This window comes from Strix uralensis, chromosome 5, assembly GCF_047716275.1.
Source record: "Strix uralensis isolate ZFMK-TIS-50842 chromosome 5, bStrUra1, whole genome shotgun sequence".
Lineage (NCBI taxonomy): Eukaryota > Metazoa > Chordata > Aves > Strigiformes > Strigidae > Strix > Strix uralensis.
The window spans coordinates 43,014,254-43,031,033 of NC_133976.1; the positions used below are offsets into that span (position 1 = coordinate 43,014,254).

General features: G+C 39.6%; 2 protein-coding genes across 8 annotated transcripts in view; both read right to left on the reverse strand.

Annotated features, from left to right (window-relative positions):
• The window catches only part of CAPS2 (calcyphosine 2), a 30,250-nt gene extending 23,697 nt beyond the window's left edge, over positions 1-6,553 (reverse strand). For 3 of the 7 annotated variants that reach the window (XM_074870598.1, XM_074870597.1, XM_074870593.1), the window contains exons 1-6: positions 6,501-6,553; positions 5,336-5,442; positions 2,959-3,005; positions 1,597-1,642; positions 1,349-1,468; positions 460-501 (exon numbers count right to left, since the gene is read on the reverse strand). In XM_074870598.1, coding sequence (XP_074726699.1) covers positions 460-501; positions 1,349-1,468; positions 1,597-1,642; positions 2,959-3,005; positions 5,336-5,413 — 333 coding nt within the window. In that variant the 5' untranslated portion in view covers positions 5,414-5,442; positions 6,501-6,553. Of the gene's footprint in view, positions 1-459; positions 502-1,348; positions 1,469-1,596; positions 1,643-2,958; positions 3,006-5,335; positions 5,443-5,986; positions 6,195-6,500 lie in introns of those variants that run through there. The other 4 variants (XM_074870596.1, XM_074870595.1, XM_074870594.1 and 1 more) reach the window with 3 other exon arrangements.
• Positions 6,554-7,965: 1,412 nt separating this feature from the next.
• On the reverse strand, positions 7,966-16,747 carry CCDC107 (coiled-coil domain containing 107). The gene is made up of 6 exons (XM_074870602.1): positions 16,315-16,747; positions 13,091-13,296; positions 12,119-12,185; positions 10,779-10,869; positions 9,562-9,671; positions 7,966-8,965 (listed from the first exon to the last, which is right to left on the reverse strand). The coding sequence occupies exons 1-6, from the start codon at positions 16,484-16,486 to the stop codon at positions 8,691-8,693; spliced, it is 921 nt and encodes a 306-aa protein (XP_074726703.1). The 5' UTR covers positions 16,487-16,747; the 3' UTR covers positions 7,966-8,690.
• Positions 16,748-16,780: the final 33 nt, after the last annotated feature.

Consider the following 16,780-nt stretch of genomic DNA (forward strand, 5'->3'; position numbering starts at 1 on the left):
TTTTCCAGTAGTTCCAAAAAGAGATAATATTGATGTTAGGATATTTCCTGCATCCTAACCAAATAAAAATGTACTGTTACTAGTAGATTTTCACTATGATTATGTATGGTGCATGATTATGACAGAAAATAATCATGTAGGTAGCACTGTTCCTGAACAATCATGTAGGTAGCATTTCTGAATTAGTTTAAAGCTCTAGATATCTAATCTCTCAAATATATAGGGTTTACAAACAGAAGACTACTGTTTGCAGTACTTCAGCATTTTTCCTTTATCACATTTGAAACAGTCAAAATACTGATGAAATGACAGCAGATTAAAAATAGTCTCTCCAATAAACTAGTTCCTGTCACACAAAAGAAGCTAAAACATAATGCATTTTCAGACTGTATACTATAGTACTCTACTACTGAACTGCTAATGTTATTTTCTCAGTGTATATTTTTTCAGCTACTTTACCTCTGTTTTCTTCTGACAAGATTTTCTAGACAGCTGTTTAAACTAAAGGAAAAGATTAAATACGTATCAATGATCAAAAAAACCTGTCACGTTCATTTTTTTCAAATTTAATTTCAGTATAAGAGTTCAAAGGAAAACTTTTCCTGCATTCAGGGAACTGTAAATAACTGACTAATTAAATTAATTCTTAAAGTTGTCATAGTGGATATTGATCCTGAGCAGTGGATTACTGATCTTCCTTATAAAGCATCTAAGATTAGTGGAGATTAAGTTTCTTAGTCATTCAGCAAAAAAAATGCTGACATGTGATCAAGAAATTTTAAAAATAAAAGTGCTCTGACAAATTGAACATAATTCTAGAATTCTGTTTTAAAGACAAGAGACTTAAAAAAACCCCTATGAAATGGCTGCATGTAACTCCAAAAGTTTCCTTTTCACCAAAACTATTCTTCCATAGAAATAATACTTACTGTTTGTAAACTTGGGTTTTGTCTTGAATTATACACTTACTACTATCGATCTTTATTATTTTTCTAAATTTCACTTTGTTTAGAAAGAGAAACCAAAGTTAGATGCTACCTCAGAAGTATTAAGTTTTTCAGTTGCTTAATAAAGCTAGCTATTAATGTATCTCTTCAAAAATTAGTACAATGAAAAGGATGAGTGTATCAATCAACAAAGAAGAGCTAAAGTATTTAAGAAAATAGGATTTTTAAAATAGTCTAGAGGCTTCTCAGTAAAAAGTACTTTGACAAAAATATTTTGGACCAATAGCACTTGGAGATATGAGTTTAACCAAAATTATAAATTGTATAATAAAGCTAAGTATGTTTTTCTAAATTACTGCTAAAGGGGCATATTTTAAAGATACTTGTAGTGACAGACTGACCTGTTGAGCCTGATGATGCTGCGCATATGGCGCTTGTAATGATGTTCTCCAACCTGAAGATAAATCTAGAGGGCATGTATGAGGATAACTTCCACTGTATGGTATGTAAGAGTTCCCATCCTAAAATTACAGAAAAAAACCCCAAAGGACAAGCAATTGCAATTGTTTTATGTTGAGTGATATTTATATAAACTCCTGCAACACATGAATTCTAAAAATTATTCAAGACAGAATTAACTTATAATTACCTCTTCATCGGAATCTCTCAGCCTCCCTAGATCTAGGCATGGCACCCTGCAGGAAGTTAAAATTATTTCAATAGCAATATGCTTTCTTATTTTTCAATTACAACAAAAGCAAACTGCCTATTAGTTATTATTATTAGCACCTTCACAAAAATTTCCCTGCTATGAACAGTTTCACTACAGCCGGAGATGGCCTACTTGGCAAATCGCTGTTAGCCCCTCTTCCTCCAGTTCAGGAACTGGTCACTGAGCTTCTTCCTCTTCCCTAGTTGCAGAGTACCCTAGGAGCCGTGAGTGGCCACCACAAGGCCCTTCTTCAATCCCAGCAAGCCCATCCTGGCTTCTCTCCACTTCCCAACAAGAGCTGCTGCAACAAGATCATAAATCAGGGATTCCTTATTCCCGTCTTCTACAGCAGGTCTGTGTGAACATCCCTCTATAATCAGTCACTGGAGAGGCAACAGGGAAGCAACAGCTCCTTGGGATGCAAACCTTCCAAACCTCTTGGAAGAGATTAACACAGTCGAAGCCAACTATACTTCAGTATTTATTCTGCTTAAAGAAATGAAGACATCTCCAATTCATGAAAGAATCTCTGTGCCTTCTGTCTTTACTCCAGGTACACTCCAGAGCACCATGAATACATATTTTTTTATATTTTACCACCAATATTTCCAAACAACCCTATTATAACAAGATTACTTCTTGGAATAAATTGTCCTTAATTTTCAGTCTTTTTTTTCATTAGAGAATAACAGTACACAGAAATCAAAGTTCTTTGACTTCAATATGAACAATCCAAGGTCCATGGACCAATCCATGGTCAGACATACTTCTAAAATAATGTATGAAAGATACATTGGCTGTAAGGTATTTCAGTAAACAAAAAGACCTAAACTATCAAACACGGTTCTTGGAATAGCAGATGTTGCTTATCTACCAAAGTCACTGTAAGGTTTTAAATGTTATATGCACTGTACAAAATTTCCCACTGCTTGTAAAAACCCTTCACAACAGTTTCTCTGTAATTTTTAGTCTAATACCTGCAAAGAAGGCCAATATTTAAAAAAAAAAAAAATGTTTTTATGTTTTTGCGGACTATTATATTAAAAGCATTCAAGAAAGACTAGGTATAAATATGAAAGCTCCGAGTACAACTCTACCGTTAAGCTCAACCAAATGTAAATCAACTTAATTCCAATGGAAATAATGCATCAAATATTCTACCCTAAGTATCAATCATAGAAAAAAAACCTATGATGATAAATTTCATGGAACACTGAGTTATATATCTATACAAATGCAAATGCATTGTGTTAATAATGCACAATTAAAAAAACTGATCAGAAATAGAAGCAGACTTACTCTGGTGGGCGAGGACCATGAGTAGCCTGTCTGTCTGGTCTCCAGCCCTAAAAGAACAACACATGATATACTTACAGCGATTAGGATTAAAATACATAGTTCTCTAGTTCAATTTCCCCTGGAATATTTAAAATCAGTGCCTCAAAGCATCTGTCTGACATATTTGACTGAGATGCTACTAACAGAAGGGCAAAACAAGAACTTTTCATTGGAAATTGATTCTTACAGATCATGAGATTAAAGACTGAATATTCATCATGACAGAAAGATTTCCAGCCATTAAGAACCTAGAATCCAGACAGTATCCACATCGGCTGTAAATAATGCATTAAAAGTAACCCATATTCCTGAGACTTTGTACAATCACTGCTCACAAGGTTTTAGGTCACATCACCCCTCAGTCAACCCTTAAACCAAAACCACAATACTGACAGCCAGCTAGCTCCCATGGACCTAGCTCAGACCCCAAAGAAGCCCTGATATCTGTGTAACTATCATCTCAGCTTTAGTATAGCAGCACATGGTGTTGGCTAGGCGCTTGTGTAATCACACTGTTTATTTTGCATGGCTGTGTACCACACAGATCTCCAAACTAAACTGAGCAAGAGCATGACAAGAAGAAAAGACTAGAACCAAAGCTCCATCCACCCCACTATGGTGGCTTCCTGAAAACAGCCAACAGCAAATCCCTAGGGAAGACTATTTGACTGGGGCAAGCACACAGTAACAATTCCCCCAACTAGCCTTCCAATCTAAAAAAAAAAAAAAATGTGGTTCAGGGATGTTCTGAACCAGGGCCAGCATCTTTGTTTTCACACTCTTCAGCTCACACCTCTCAGCATCACAGTCTGAACTGACAAGACAACCAATTTCCAGCGGTGGCCTAACACCTTTCACGATTTGAGAGCAGTCACAAAACTAGAACTCCTTTCTTGCCAGACACCCTCGTAGTCTGCTCCTGAAAAAGAAGTTCACGGTTCAGCAACACTACCCTCTAGTGTCTTCAAAAAAGGGTTTTCAGGTTTAAAAAAATAAGTGTTTTTCTCCAGTAAAGTCGTACATAACAAACACCACCACCTTGTGGTCAAGTGTGTAAAAAACCGTTAAGAGATCCAACACAATTTAGTCTTTTCTTGAAACTATATGCAACGCATTAAATCTCAAGTATATAATTTTTCTGTACCATTTCAACTGTGACCACATTCTAGATGTTAAAGTCTTAATGTAATTCCTTTTCCAGAAGTCATCAAATCAGGAAGAAAGCAAACAAAAATCATCCTGAAGACTGTCCACTTTTACAGGGTGAAGCACATAGTTTCAACCTAATTTTAATCTATGATTTAGTTTTGCAAGCCACCTAGAATCACATGTACTAGGGACTCTAAATCTGGAAACAGAGAGGCACATGAAAGGGAAAAAGAAAGGGGGGATGAGAGATTAGAGAAAAATAGACATTATTTTCTTTTACAACCTACACTAAATGCCCCAAGTGTTCTTGTGCACAGGTATTTCATTCTCAAAAGACTGGTTAAAAGGTAACATTATAACAGTGATGTGATATCATTTACAAAAGGTCCTTTTTCATTCCAAATCAAACAAAACCAGCAACTTGGTAGTCAAACTCCCAAGAACTTCTGATGGGGTCATCCAACAAATAAGGAAGTTAAATGGGTGCTTGGGGGCTGAGGGAAGATTATCAATTAACTTTACTTCATGGACATGAAGTACGTATCTGTGAGAAAAATCAATTGTTAGTAACAATATTAATATTTACCTTAGCCGTAACATAAAACAGTGGCCCTCTGAATCCAAGATAGTATTTTGTACTGATCAGGCTTTCAAAAGTTAGCCTGAAAGTTTCTGCTAGTGATCTTTTTGAGGGCTGCACAACTACCTCATCTCAAAACACAATTAGAAATACCTGGAAAACAAAATTCCCCTTCATACTAAACGCAGAGCACTGAGATTCATTTTACACATCAGTCTGAAATCATGCCTTTTGAAATTATGTTTTGGGGGTTACTTATTTGCAAAACAAAAAGATGTTACTATTTCACCAACAGCCTGAGACAGTACAGGTTCAAGCCTCTGTTGCTCTTAATTGAAAGCAGGAGTTCATTCCCGAGTTCTCCACATCCCAGTTAAGTACCCAGAATATCAGTTGGTTTAGAACAGCTGTTTTTATTGGAAATTCGCACCTTCATTTGAGAAGCTGTCATACTAAACTATCACTTTCTGACAAAAATAATTTCTTTAGAAGTTTCCTTCTCTACAGAATGTATTATAATATCAAACTAAGAACCTTCTGAAGTATGATTAAAATATTTGATAAAATGACAAAGGAAGGAAAACAACCATAAACCTTCCATTAACATACCTGATGTTTCTTCCCCGTCGATGGCAGCTGAGCCTGCCTTCGAGGGGATGCAGCAACTCCTTTAACTTCCAAATCCATGCAAATTCAATGACAGCTTTCAGAATAAACTGAAAAACAGAAAAGGCTATTGAGAAAATCATGTATTTTTAATGTAAGTACTTCTGCAAAAAAAACCATTATTGAATTAGAAAGAACGTGTCTGTCACCAGTAATTCTGGGTATTGTCTTCAGCAAGCTATGAAATGTTACTGGCTTCCCTTTTTCACCACCTCTTAAATTCCAGTCCTTCCTTACTAATGCTTAACTAGTTTCCTGTTCAAATTTACATCTTTGCCTCAAGTTTAACTCCCTCTCTCCCTTACACTTCTTGATACCTTCTCATACCAGTATTACTAATTTGCTACCCCTTGATGACATCAAACCTTTTTTACTCTTCCCATACTGCTGCTGCCTGGCTCTCAACTGCACCGTGCCCTGGGACCACATATTTTCAGGAAGACGTAAGGGCCTTCCGCACAGCCGGCCTCCCAGAGCGACATTTTATCAGTACGCTACCTTCTGCTCTGCTGATTTCTCCTTGCACCCAGGCAGTTTTGAACCAAAAGCCTATCATTTATTTCTCTGGAATCGGATGCTCCATTTTCAACTCACCCTCCACCAAAGCTGATCCTCTTTCTACCTACAGAGCAGGTTTTAACTCCCAAGTACCCTTTCCTTCACCACACAGGACAGCTGCAGGGCCTGCTCCAAGACCTGCCAGCCGAACCCCTTTCTGCGGGCACTGAAGATGAAGAGCCGCTGTCTTCACACGACCTCAAGCCTCTCAGTGAAATGTAGTATCCTCCCAGCTGAAGGCACAGGGGGAAAGGAGCGTTGTTGCACTTAACACGCCGAAATAACTTTATCACAAATAACAACGCTATAGCGTATAGGGGAGTAATAAATATGTTTATTCTCAGACAGCTCCACGGAAACCATGTATCCTCCCGGGAGCACACTGAGGCAGGGCCCAGGAGAGGCCCGGGGCACCGGCCGGATCCCGAAGGGGTCTCCCCGGGGCGGTCGCACCGCCGGCTGACGGAAAGCGCCCGCCCCCGTGCGTCTCCACGGCAACCGCACCCCGCCGCCCCCTGAGGCGCAGGAGCGGCTCCCGCCCGCGCCCTACCTGCCCGCCGCGGCACCGGCCCTGCCGCCGGCCGCCCTGGGGCCGTGCCGGGGACTGCAGCGCGGCGGGGAGGGGCGGGCCGGGCCAGGCTTCGCGCGGAAGTGTCGCAAGCCGCCACCTCAGCCGAGCGGGGAAGGCGAATCCCCTACTCCTCCCGAGGACATACCCTGCTCGCGGCACGGCTGCGAGCCCGAACCTCCCTCCCGGCGCTGGCTGCGAGTCTGCCAGCCCTGCCCCGGCGGCCACCCGCGAGCAGCGCTGGGCGCTTGCACTGCACAGGGCCGCGTCCTCAACAAACCCCGGCGGCTGAAATCGGAGACTTCACAAGAGCGGCAAAATGCCTCACGGTGAACGTTTGTAGCCCCGGGTCAGGAATATAGCGACTACCCCAAGGCAGCTCAATGCCTCACAAAGGCTTCAAGCGGCAGCAGCATCCTAGCCTGTGGGTGCTGGGAGGTGGAAGCCACAGCGCTGGTGATTCAAACACCGCCCAAGGCAGTGAAATCCTGCGGGTAGGAAGGTGCCCAGCAGTGGTGGCAGCGCCCGGAGGGCAGCAGTGCTGACCTGCAGCCACAGCAGCTCTCACAGCAGAGCGAGCCACCGAGCCGCGAACAGCAAACGCCATGGCAGTGCCGCCGGTTCCCGCTCCTTCACTTCCTCTGATCGAAGGCTTTGAAATTAGTTTCAGTTCACTTTAATTAGCCTTATTAGTCATCTCAGAGGATAGCCTCTATGCAATAACAATTTTTTTAAACAATTTCAGTTGTCTTGAGTGACCAGACCTACACCAGTTATTTTTAAAAATCAAATTGTGCCCCAAGTACCAGTCCCAATTCATCTGTACTGTCTTGGAGGAAAAACCTGTCACCCCTTGAGAAACCCTGGCTTTTTGGTCAATCAGTTTTCCAAAGATAGGCAAAATCTCACTTAATGCAAAACTACTAATATACTGATGCTAAGGATGTATTTCTGGATGCTGCTACTTCCAAGCCTGTGTGACCTATTTTAAGAACCGAAGAACATAGCATGTTTCTACACAAGAATGAACAATTCATTCCATTTCAGTGAGTGACACAGTAATAGCTTTGGTCCCCTTAACTACGGTACATTTCCTCCATAAAAACAAATACACGTTTATTCTTACAGGAAAATAAGATGGCAAGAGTTCAGGCTTAAAATCTATGCACTCATAAACCAGAAAATTGAACAGCATTGTACTGTCAGACCGACCTCTAATGTAATTCCTGTCATTAAAGAGTGGCAGTTCCACAGACGTGTGTTAAGTGAACAAAAAATGAGTAGAAAATAAAGGTATGGACAAAAATGATTCTGGCAAAGGATAAAAATGCTTTTAACACTGACCTAAAAAAGCCACGAGCAAGTTGGCATAATGTATTGAAAAAAGAACCCCATCCAACCCCCACAGTTCTTGAATGATACACAGCAATACTGATACAAGAAAAAGTGTATTACAATGAATCATTTATTGTGTTAAAATAAATATGAAACAGGGATATAGTACTGATAGGTATCAATCATTAGGGAGCTGCTGAGTTCAACCAGTGACAGGTGGGAAAGAAAAGTGATCCAGTGTAATGCATTAAGGTTTAAATTGACATACAAAACGATACATCATTCTTGAGGAGACAGCAAACTCAAAGATAATTATTTTAAAATAGTGTTTGTGGCTAAATTTCTCTCTCCAAATAAAGAAACCTGACTATGAATGCATCTCTAAGACTTAACCCATACTGCTTTTCATTCACCCCCTAGAGAAAAGCTTTCCACAAAGAAAAAAATTCATCAGTGCATGCTTTTTAATGAAAAGTCACAGTTCAAGTGGCACCACGCTTACTAGTTACATTTATGAAACATCTATTCTTTATAATCTTAATTACAAGATATTCTAGTATTTCAGTGAAGCATCAGATATAATTACAGTGCATTGTATACAGAGTACAGAAATATTTGTATAGGAAAAAAATAAATAGAAAAAATATGTAAACATCCCGAGTGAAATTCTGCTGCCACTGAAGTCATAGAACCATCATAGATAGGAGCACAGGCAGTATTTCACCCCTCTTTTTAAAGCATATAGTAGTGCACATAACTTCAGAACAGTTTAAAGTGCATACAACATTATAAAAAAAAAAAAATCATAAGTGTTCGAAAGTTTTACGTATGCAGATTTCATTCGTATCTATTACGTCTCCTCAATCCTATCTCTTCTGATTCAATGGCATCTTTGTTTATCATTTCTTGGTCTTCTACCACATCTGGCTCAAACTGATGTACTTCACATTCATCATATAATTCATGCTCTTCTATTTTGTAATCATTATCAACATCCTCAAGCAGATCTTCATTACTGTCATCTTCTCCATCATCCATTTCTTTCTCTTGAGAATGTTCAGCAAATGACTGAATGAGATCTTCAAGCTTCTCATTACAAATGTGGCTGACATCTTATAATTCACCAAAAAAAAAAAAGGCAAGCTTAAATTACTACAACTACTCCTAATTTCAGGATCAGTTTAGAAGTGGAATATTTATTTTTTTATTTGTTTTTTATTAAGACAACTAATGCAAAAATTCCTCAAATTTCTAGTGAACCATTCTTAACATTTAGTATTTCTCTTAGACTATTATGCACTTCTTGGAAGTCTCCAGTTGAAACTAGTATACAATTTGCTGTTTAGTGTATTATGCAAGCATTACCCACAGCCACAGAGGTCCCCATCTGGGAATCCTCAGACTAAAGTTAGTCCAATACTAACAGACTGCTTAGGAACTCAAGAAGCCTGTTTTAATAAAGCAGAACATGACTGTGTGGTCTATCTTAGTTCAATGTCTTTTAGCACCGATTGTTAAAAAAATCATGATGTATCAAAAATTTGAAATCAGATACACCTCAAACAGGAAGAATGGTACTCCTCCCGAATAGAATTAATTCCACACACATTACCTAAGATGCAAGAGCTGAACAACATTATAGTAAGATCTGTTTATCCTTTTCAAATATAAACTACTTAGTTATCTAGCCTGCTAGAAATCAAAGTACCTTGCATCTTGTTTTCTGATTTATCCAATCCACTTTCTTTCATCAGTCGTCTAATTGATTGGAGCTGTGTCATTATTTCATCTTTCTGCTCACAAGCTAAAGCATTAACACTAGAAAAAAAGACAGATGTCAACAGCTGAAAGATTACCTTGGAAGTGAGTGCTTGGTAATAACACACAAGACTGAAGTATTTCCTTCCATGGATAAATACCATAGTTAAAGTTAGCAACATGTTTAGGTCAAGCTTTTCTTTGAGAACTGTCTCTTGAGAAGTGGGGAGCCATAACACAGACCTACTGAATAATCTAGTCACTGAATTCTAACATTGGAGCTTCAATGGCCGAGTAATGACTACTGAAAGAAACAATTACCCAAAGTAATTTTATTTTTAGTACAACAATGCTTAATCCAGGACTTTACAGTTTAGAGGCTTTTCTTATTTCAGATTTTGTTTACTCTCTCCCCTCCCCAGCGCTACTAGAAATTTGTTAGGTAAGTTGGTCAGTGAATTTGCTGCTTAATAGTTTCAGCACATATTAAGTTCAGAAGTACACTAAAGGAACAATCATTAAATTCTGCATGTTTAAAACTAGGCTTCATAAAGGATGTCAGTCTACACAAAAAGGACCACATGGATATTTTTATTTCTAGTAGACAGGTAAGGCCCTATCTTCTTAAGAACAGAACATCTCTAAAACTACAAGGAGGTTATATTATTTATTCCCTTGTTACACTACAACAGAGAAGTTTTATTTCCCCAAAACACACACAATCACTTAACAGGTTCACTTCAAAACACAAAAATAAGCAGCTATATCTTGATAACTAGTTTTGTCTTCTAATTATATAAAAAGGAAGAAACTCTTTCTGCTACCAGAAATCTAATTCCCACATGGGCTTTCAAATGCCACTGAGCTCAAGTGTTTTTTTTCAGTATTAGTCTCCTCTGTCAATATTAAAGTTTAACTTGTTAAGCCACAGTAACGTGATCATAAGTCTGAGCTTTTGCATTTATGTTTGGTGAACAAGAGACGGGAGGTATCTGTGGAAAAGATCACAAATTGCAGAAGAGGTATTACCCGCAAAAGGCAGTAAGTAATTAAAGACGGTTCCTAAACACTGTTCCTTACCTATGTATCAGGAACATTTTAAGAACTCTGTTAACATTTTGGAGGATTTCAATTTACAGAAAACAATACTAACTGAGAAACACTCACCAGTTCGACAGTGGATCCAACTGAGTCAACAAGGAATTTAACATTTTCTCTGTCTGTGCTAGATGCTGCTCCAGTTCTAAAAGCTGATGCTCTTAACAAAAGAAACAAAAAAAAAAGAGGCGAGCAGGGTGGTGGGCAGGAGAAAAAGAACATTGTAAGAAATGTATTTACAATACCGAAAGGATACTGATTTATGTTTTTGGTTGGGCAGATGAGAAGTTTTTTTCTCTATAAAATTCTAGAATATGAAAAGGGAGTGGTGGGGCTAAGAACAGAAGCCTTACTACGTGTGACCAGAAGTCTTTCACATCCAATAACCTGTCTCCAATAGCGCCTAAACAGAGGACACCTTGGTAGAAATGGAGCAAGAATGTGGCTCTCAACTTTCCAGCCTCAAAAACTATGCAGTTCCAAGACTTCCTGAGGTATAAGTAGTGTATTTATACTTAATATGCTGTCATGAATTTGCCCACTCACACCTTACACATATATTCAACATTTAATGCACTACAGTTGTGAGGAGTAACTCCTCCTAAAGTACTACTGAACTTTGAAGAAAGAAGAATGCAACACGAAAGGATGGTGAGTAGGCAGTGTAGCAAATTGCTGCTGAACCTGATTACAGATCTGGTGTACAGAGACACCAAAACAGGCTGCTAGTTTTTTAATTAACTAAAAATGTGTCTATACAAGGGGCAAAAAAAGTCTGAAAACAGCTTAACTTTCATGTACCATAACTTTTTCTCCAAAGGAAAGCCCACTTCTTGGCACGTGCAGAATAGACTGAATCAGACAGTCAAGAGTACTCTGTATCATGAAGAAAAAGATGGTATCATTTATTCTGTCTCTTCTATAAACTTTTAATGTTTTTGACAGGTCTTTAATTTGGCCTAAAAATTCAAGAGTCTCTATACTTGGTTATCCATACTGTTCCATTATCAACACAGTTCAATTCTAAAGCAGATCATTATATCCTTTTTTAATACCCTATAAATCTAAAGATTATTATATTCTATTTAAACATCCTATTCTACTGAAGAAAACTGAACAGATCTTAGATGAGAAAAACATCAGACATTAAAAGGCAGAGAATCATACTATATTACTATAGCTGTTTTAAAAAAACATTACCATCTGGAGTTTTCAAACAAACCTCTAAGTGTTTCAAATATACAGCATAAAGTGGGGTTTTGTAGGTTCCTAACTGCACTTAAGTAACTTAAAATACTGTTCTTGTTTAGCTATACCGCATCAATGAAAATATGTAGCTTTGTTCCAGCAGGAAATACGCATTTTTGGTGAACGCACTGTGAAATACACATTATGAATAGTTATCTTACCCGTTTCCTTTGCCTTGTCTTCTGTACTTTTTTCCTTTTTGGAGAGATTTTCTTCATGTGACTTCATCTTTAATAAATACAATCATGTTAAAAGACTTCATCACTATTTGTGTATTAAAAATAAAAATGCATTTAGAAATTTACTGAAAGTAAACAGCAACCACAAAAATGTGCTCCATCAATGAAACTTTTTTTCTGCCATGCCTTCTTCCTATCTTAAACTAAAACTTCTGATTTTAAGCAATGACAACATGACTGACAAAAGTTGTAAAAGAAAGCAGTTGCTATTTCAACTCCAGTTTTCAAAAATGAACAGAAGGAACCTTTCCCTGAAGGCAAGCAACAGTGTTCCAGGTATACTCTCAGCATTGCAAGTGTTGTAACATCTCTTACTACAAGTAATACATACCAAGACTGGTATTAAAAAAAACCCCAACTGATCATGTGTTCTCCTTTCTTAATTTACTAATGGTAGAAAAGGTACCACATCTCATGGATAAAAGTCTATGTTGCAGATGCATGACCAAATGAGAAGTCCAAATAAAAGGTCTAGACTACTTGCTATTCTATCTAATTGCTAATCTAAAACTATTACTCTGCAGGAGTCGTCCATCTCCTTCCCATATTCAACCTCATTCTGAAGAATGCAAAGGAAGTGAAATACTGATGAGGGCTTAAGTTACAGCCTCATGTAACAGCACTGTTTAGGTTCTCAGGTTCTTATTGAAGGCTGGGGAAAAGTCTAAGATTCTCACTTCTTTAAGTGTCTAAAAAAAGCCAAGTCAGAAGTCTTCATAAGGAAGAATCAGATATCCTACAATTTTAACTGCAGAGCTCACATTCAAAGACAAATCAAGCAAGAAATGGCTTTTGGACAACCATATACATAGGCTCAGAATTGGGAAAAAACTTCAACAGACCAGTTACATTTCCTTCTAATTTCGATAATCTTATGGCTTTCTTATGGCTTACCTTAAGAAATTTGTATGCTGCAAACACTCCCACTCCAAGAGCATACAACGGCATGAGGGTGAATGCTAACTCTCTACCATTTCCTCTTGTTCTCTCACTCTTTATCTCTTTTTCCATTGCATTTCTCATCTGCTGAATACTCTGGTAAGTATTGCTGTCAGAATTTCCTGGATTCAGGTGAACTTGATGAATTGTCTGAGGACTACCTTAAAAAATTAAATTGAGAGAAAGAAGACAAAGTTAGAAAGGAAATTAAGACTTCAATTAGTTTCACAACTGGAATTAAATTGTTTTCTTCTTGGGTGATCATCTTTGTTCATCACTCTCCTAAGATGGTGTGGTCAGCGCTGCATCCAAATAAAGGTACAAAACAAATATTTTTTAATCAATTTTTCATTAATAGAATGCAAAGTTAAATCTATACAGCAAAGATTCTCAAACTAAATTTCTGTGTTTCTTTAAAATATAAGTTTTAAGCTTCTTCCTTCACAGCAACATTGGCAAACCCACAGCAAACCACAGAAAGGTATAACTAACAAGAAACAAATCTTGAAATTAAAGCATACGCAAAGAAACTATTGCTAATGCCAAGAACAGTTACAAATTACTATTTTTCCTCTGTAACAAAGGAGTTAAGTACAAACTGAACTCTCTAGTCACAGAAAAAAAAAAAGTTTTGTTGAAATATGCTGCTGTGTTGCTGCTTTCATTATTTTAACAGTAAATTCAGTATTATGTGGACATTCCCACTGGTTTAGAAGTGCTGTACCTCTGCAGATCAAGTATTTAGTAGGAAAAGATTACACAATAGCAAGGAGATGCAACTTTGGAAGTCTGAAGTATTTTTGCATGTAATTTGCCTGCCAGAACAGGGAGCAGATGAAAGAACCGCCAGTGTCATTGCTCAGGTTAGGAATTAGGTTATTTGGTAGTTAAATCTGGGGTTCATGGGACATGCACATGAGAAACAGTGCTATCAGCCAAAGAATGCAGATGCTTGCAGAGACAGAAAGCAGGTGATCAGGGGGGTGTGGGGTTTTAAACTGATGTCTCGACTGCCTAGACTTATACTTTCAAATGCCTTTCAATATTTAGTTCATTGTAATTTAATATATTAGAACTGAGTATGGGTAAAACAAGATTCGTATTCTATAAAAACTCCTAAACAAAAGACCATTATGCAAATCACTCTTTGTCAATTAATACTGAAACAGTGTCATTTCAAGAATTTACAGTAACGTAATTCAAGTGTGCAAGAGACAGCTGCAATCAGGAAGTGAAAAAAAATAACAGAAGTTACAACTTCCAGTAAAACAACTGTTTGCTACAGCTCCTTCCAAATCCAAGAGAAAAACGAATCTAGTTCTGCTAACCTAAGCTGGTACTTTGTGATAAGGGATCTCAAACAGTGTTTTAGAATTTTCTAAAATGAGTTAGCCAGAAAAGTTTTTCAGACTTCCAGGAATGACCCTGACTGTAGCGACATTTACTATCAGCTCTACAGTCAAGTCCTGCCAGGCATTACTGCAAGTTCTTCCACATGTAATTGATCAGTTTGAAACATGCACATCTGTAGTAGACCCATCTGTATGTTTGCTCATTGGAACTCAGAACTGGACAGTTACACAAAAAAATTAAATGCCCTAGCTGATACAAGCAGAACTCAAGCTACCTTAATTATTTAATGCAAGTCTGATACAAGCAGAACTCAAGCTACCTTAATCATTTAATGCAAGTTCAGGCAGACATTCCAGTTTCAACACAAGGATTTACTAAAACTGCACTAACTAATCTGGAAATCACATTTTATCTTATGTATAGTTTTCCTCCTTTCAGAATGTTTCCCACTGATTACTAGTTTTAAGTTTGCACTCACTCTTTTTTCTTACTTTCCGTTCTACTTGTTTTTAATGTAAATGAGGAGATTTACTGAAATACCTAACCACAGATAAAAACATTTCCACAAGTCATACAAGTAAGAATGTGGTTGGTCAAGGGCAACAACACCTTCCTGGCACAGAGGAGGGATGTTGAATCCTATGAAGTGCAGTGTCTTGTACCAAATTTATCCCACAGAAGAAACAGCAGAGTGAGTTAATGGCCAAACAGGAGGAAAGAAGAACCCAGACAGGTAAGAACAGCAGACCTGCCTGAAACTTATTTTACACAGTGCTGTAGAAGCAGTAGAACATCTTACATCAGTAGCATCAGAAGCGTGTGAAGTGTTGCTTTTTTTAAGGTTTGGTTTTAAAAGAATTTGATCTATATGAAATGACAGCTACCATATAAATTAAAAGTAATCAAGCAAAATATGCCAGGCTTATGAAGCACAGTAAATTCAATGTCAGCCAGGAAGAAGATGGCAGCAACTCAAGCCTCACATTTCTGCCTCCTGGGGAAAAGCACAGACACATAATTTGGGGGATTAACAGCAACTGTCTCTTGGTTTACAATGCCTTGGAAGGCATCATCAATGAATCAATCAACAGAGAAAGCTACCTCAAGACAGCAGATTTTTTGTTATTTTCCAAAACGAACCTGGCCCTTTGGACCTTAAGCTAAATCCTCTGCTAATGTACTCTGACATTGCTTAACATATATTTACACTACTCAAGCTTTAACAAGCAGTAAACTCTCTAGCCCATTCAGTGACAACTTTTCTAAACAAGTACCTTGGACTCTTTCCAATACACTACCTGACAAATCTCATACGATTCTGTGCTAATGTTTACTAACAGTAACACTTGGCTTCCTTATTGCAATTCTGACATGCACAGGGAATTTTTTGCTCTGACACCTCACAGCTACTCATCTGTTAAACTAACTGTGCCCCTGCAGGCATTATTCCTTAAACTGCCCGGATAAGACACGCTTCCAGTAACAGGGTACTTACCTACATTTAAAAGTAATTTTCTTAAGACAACACAGACAAAAATCAAACCAGTAATGAACCAGAAGAGCAGATCATAAAAAGGGGGGGTGGGGGCGTGGAAAGGTAAGGCGAGGAGGTGAAAACACACACGCCAGCTCGGGGCCGCTTGACAAGGCCCCCCCTTCACAGGCCGTGTAAAGCACCCGGCGCCTCCCGCCACACGAAGGCGAGCCGCAGCACAGCCCTCTCCGCTCCGGGGGCTCCCCTCCAGCCCGCCCGAGAGGGGCCGGCTCCGAGCAGCTCCCGCACAGACCAACCGCGGCGCGGCCTCGGGCACCGCCTCCGCTCCTACCTCCGCGGTGCTGACGGGGATCGTAATGGCCGGGGCCGGCCTTGCCGCCCCGCGGAGACCGGCCGGCCCGCCCGCCGCCGCCTCCTCCCCCGAACATCCTGGGCATGACGACGAAGACGCAGAGCACCAGCACCACCGAGACCACCACCTGCTGCAGCACCGACAGCACCATGGCCGCCGCCGCCTTCCTGCCAACGAGCCGCCGCCCAGCGCGAAGGAGAGGCGCCCGCCCGGCTGCCGCTCCCCTCCCGGCGACACAGCGCCCCCCGGCGGGCTCCTGGCGCCGCTCCAGGGCTCCGCGGGCGGTTCCCTGACGGAGAAGGTTCTGGAAGAGGGCCGTGGGGGGAGCGACGCGGCCCCTCCGGCGGGGCCACGGCAGCCGGGCCCATGAGGCCGTGGGCCGCGGTGTGGGGCTCGATGGCCGGTGCTGAGGGCTGCAGCCGAGCAGTCACACGCATGAACGAGC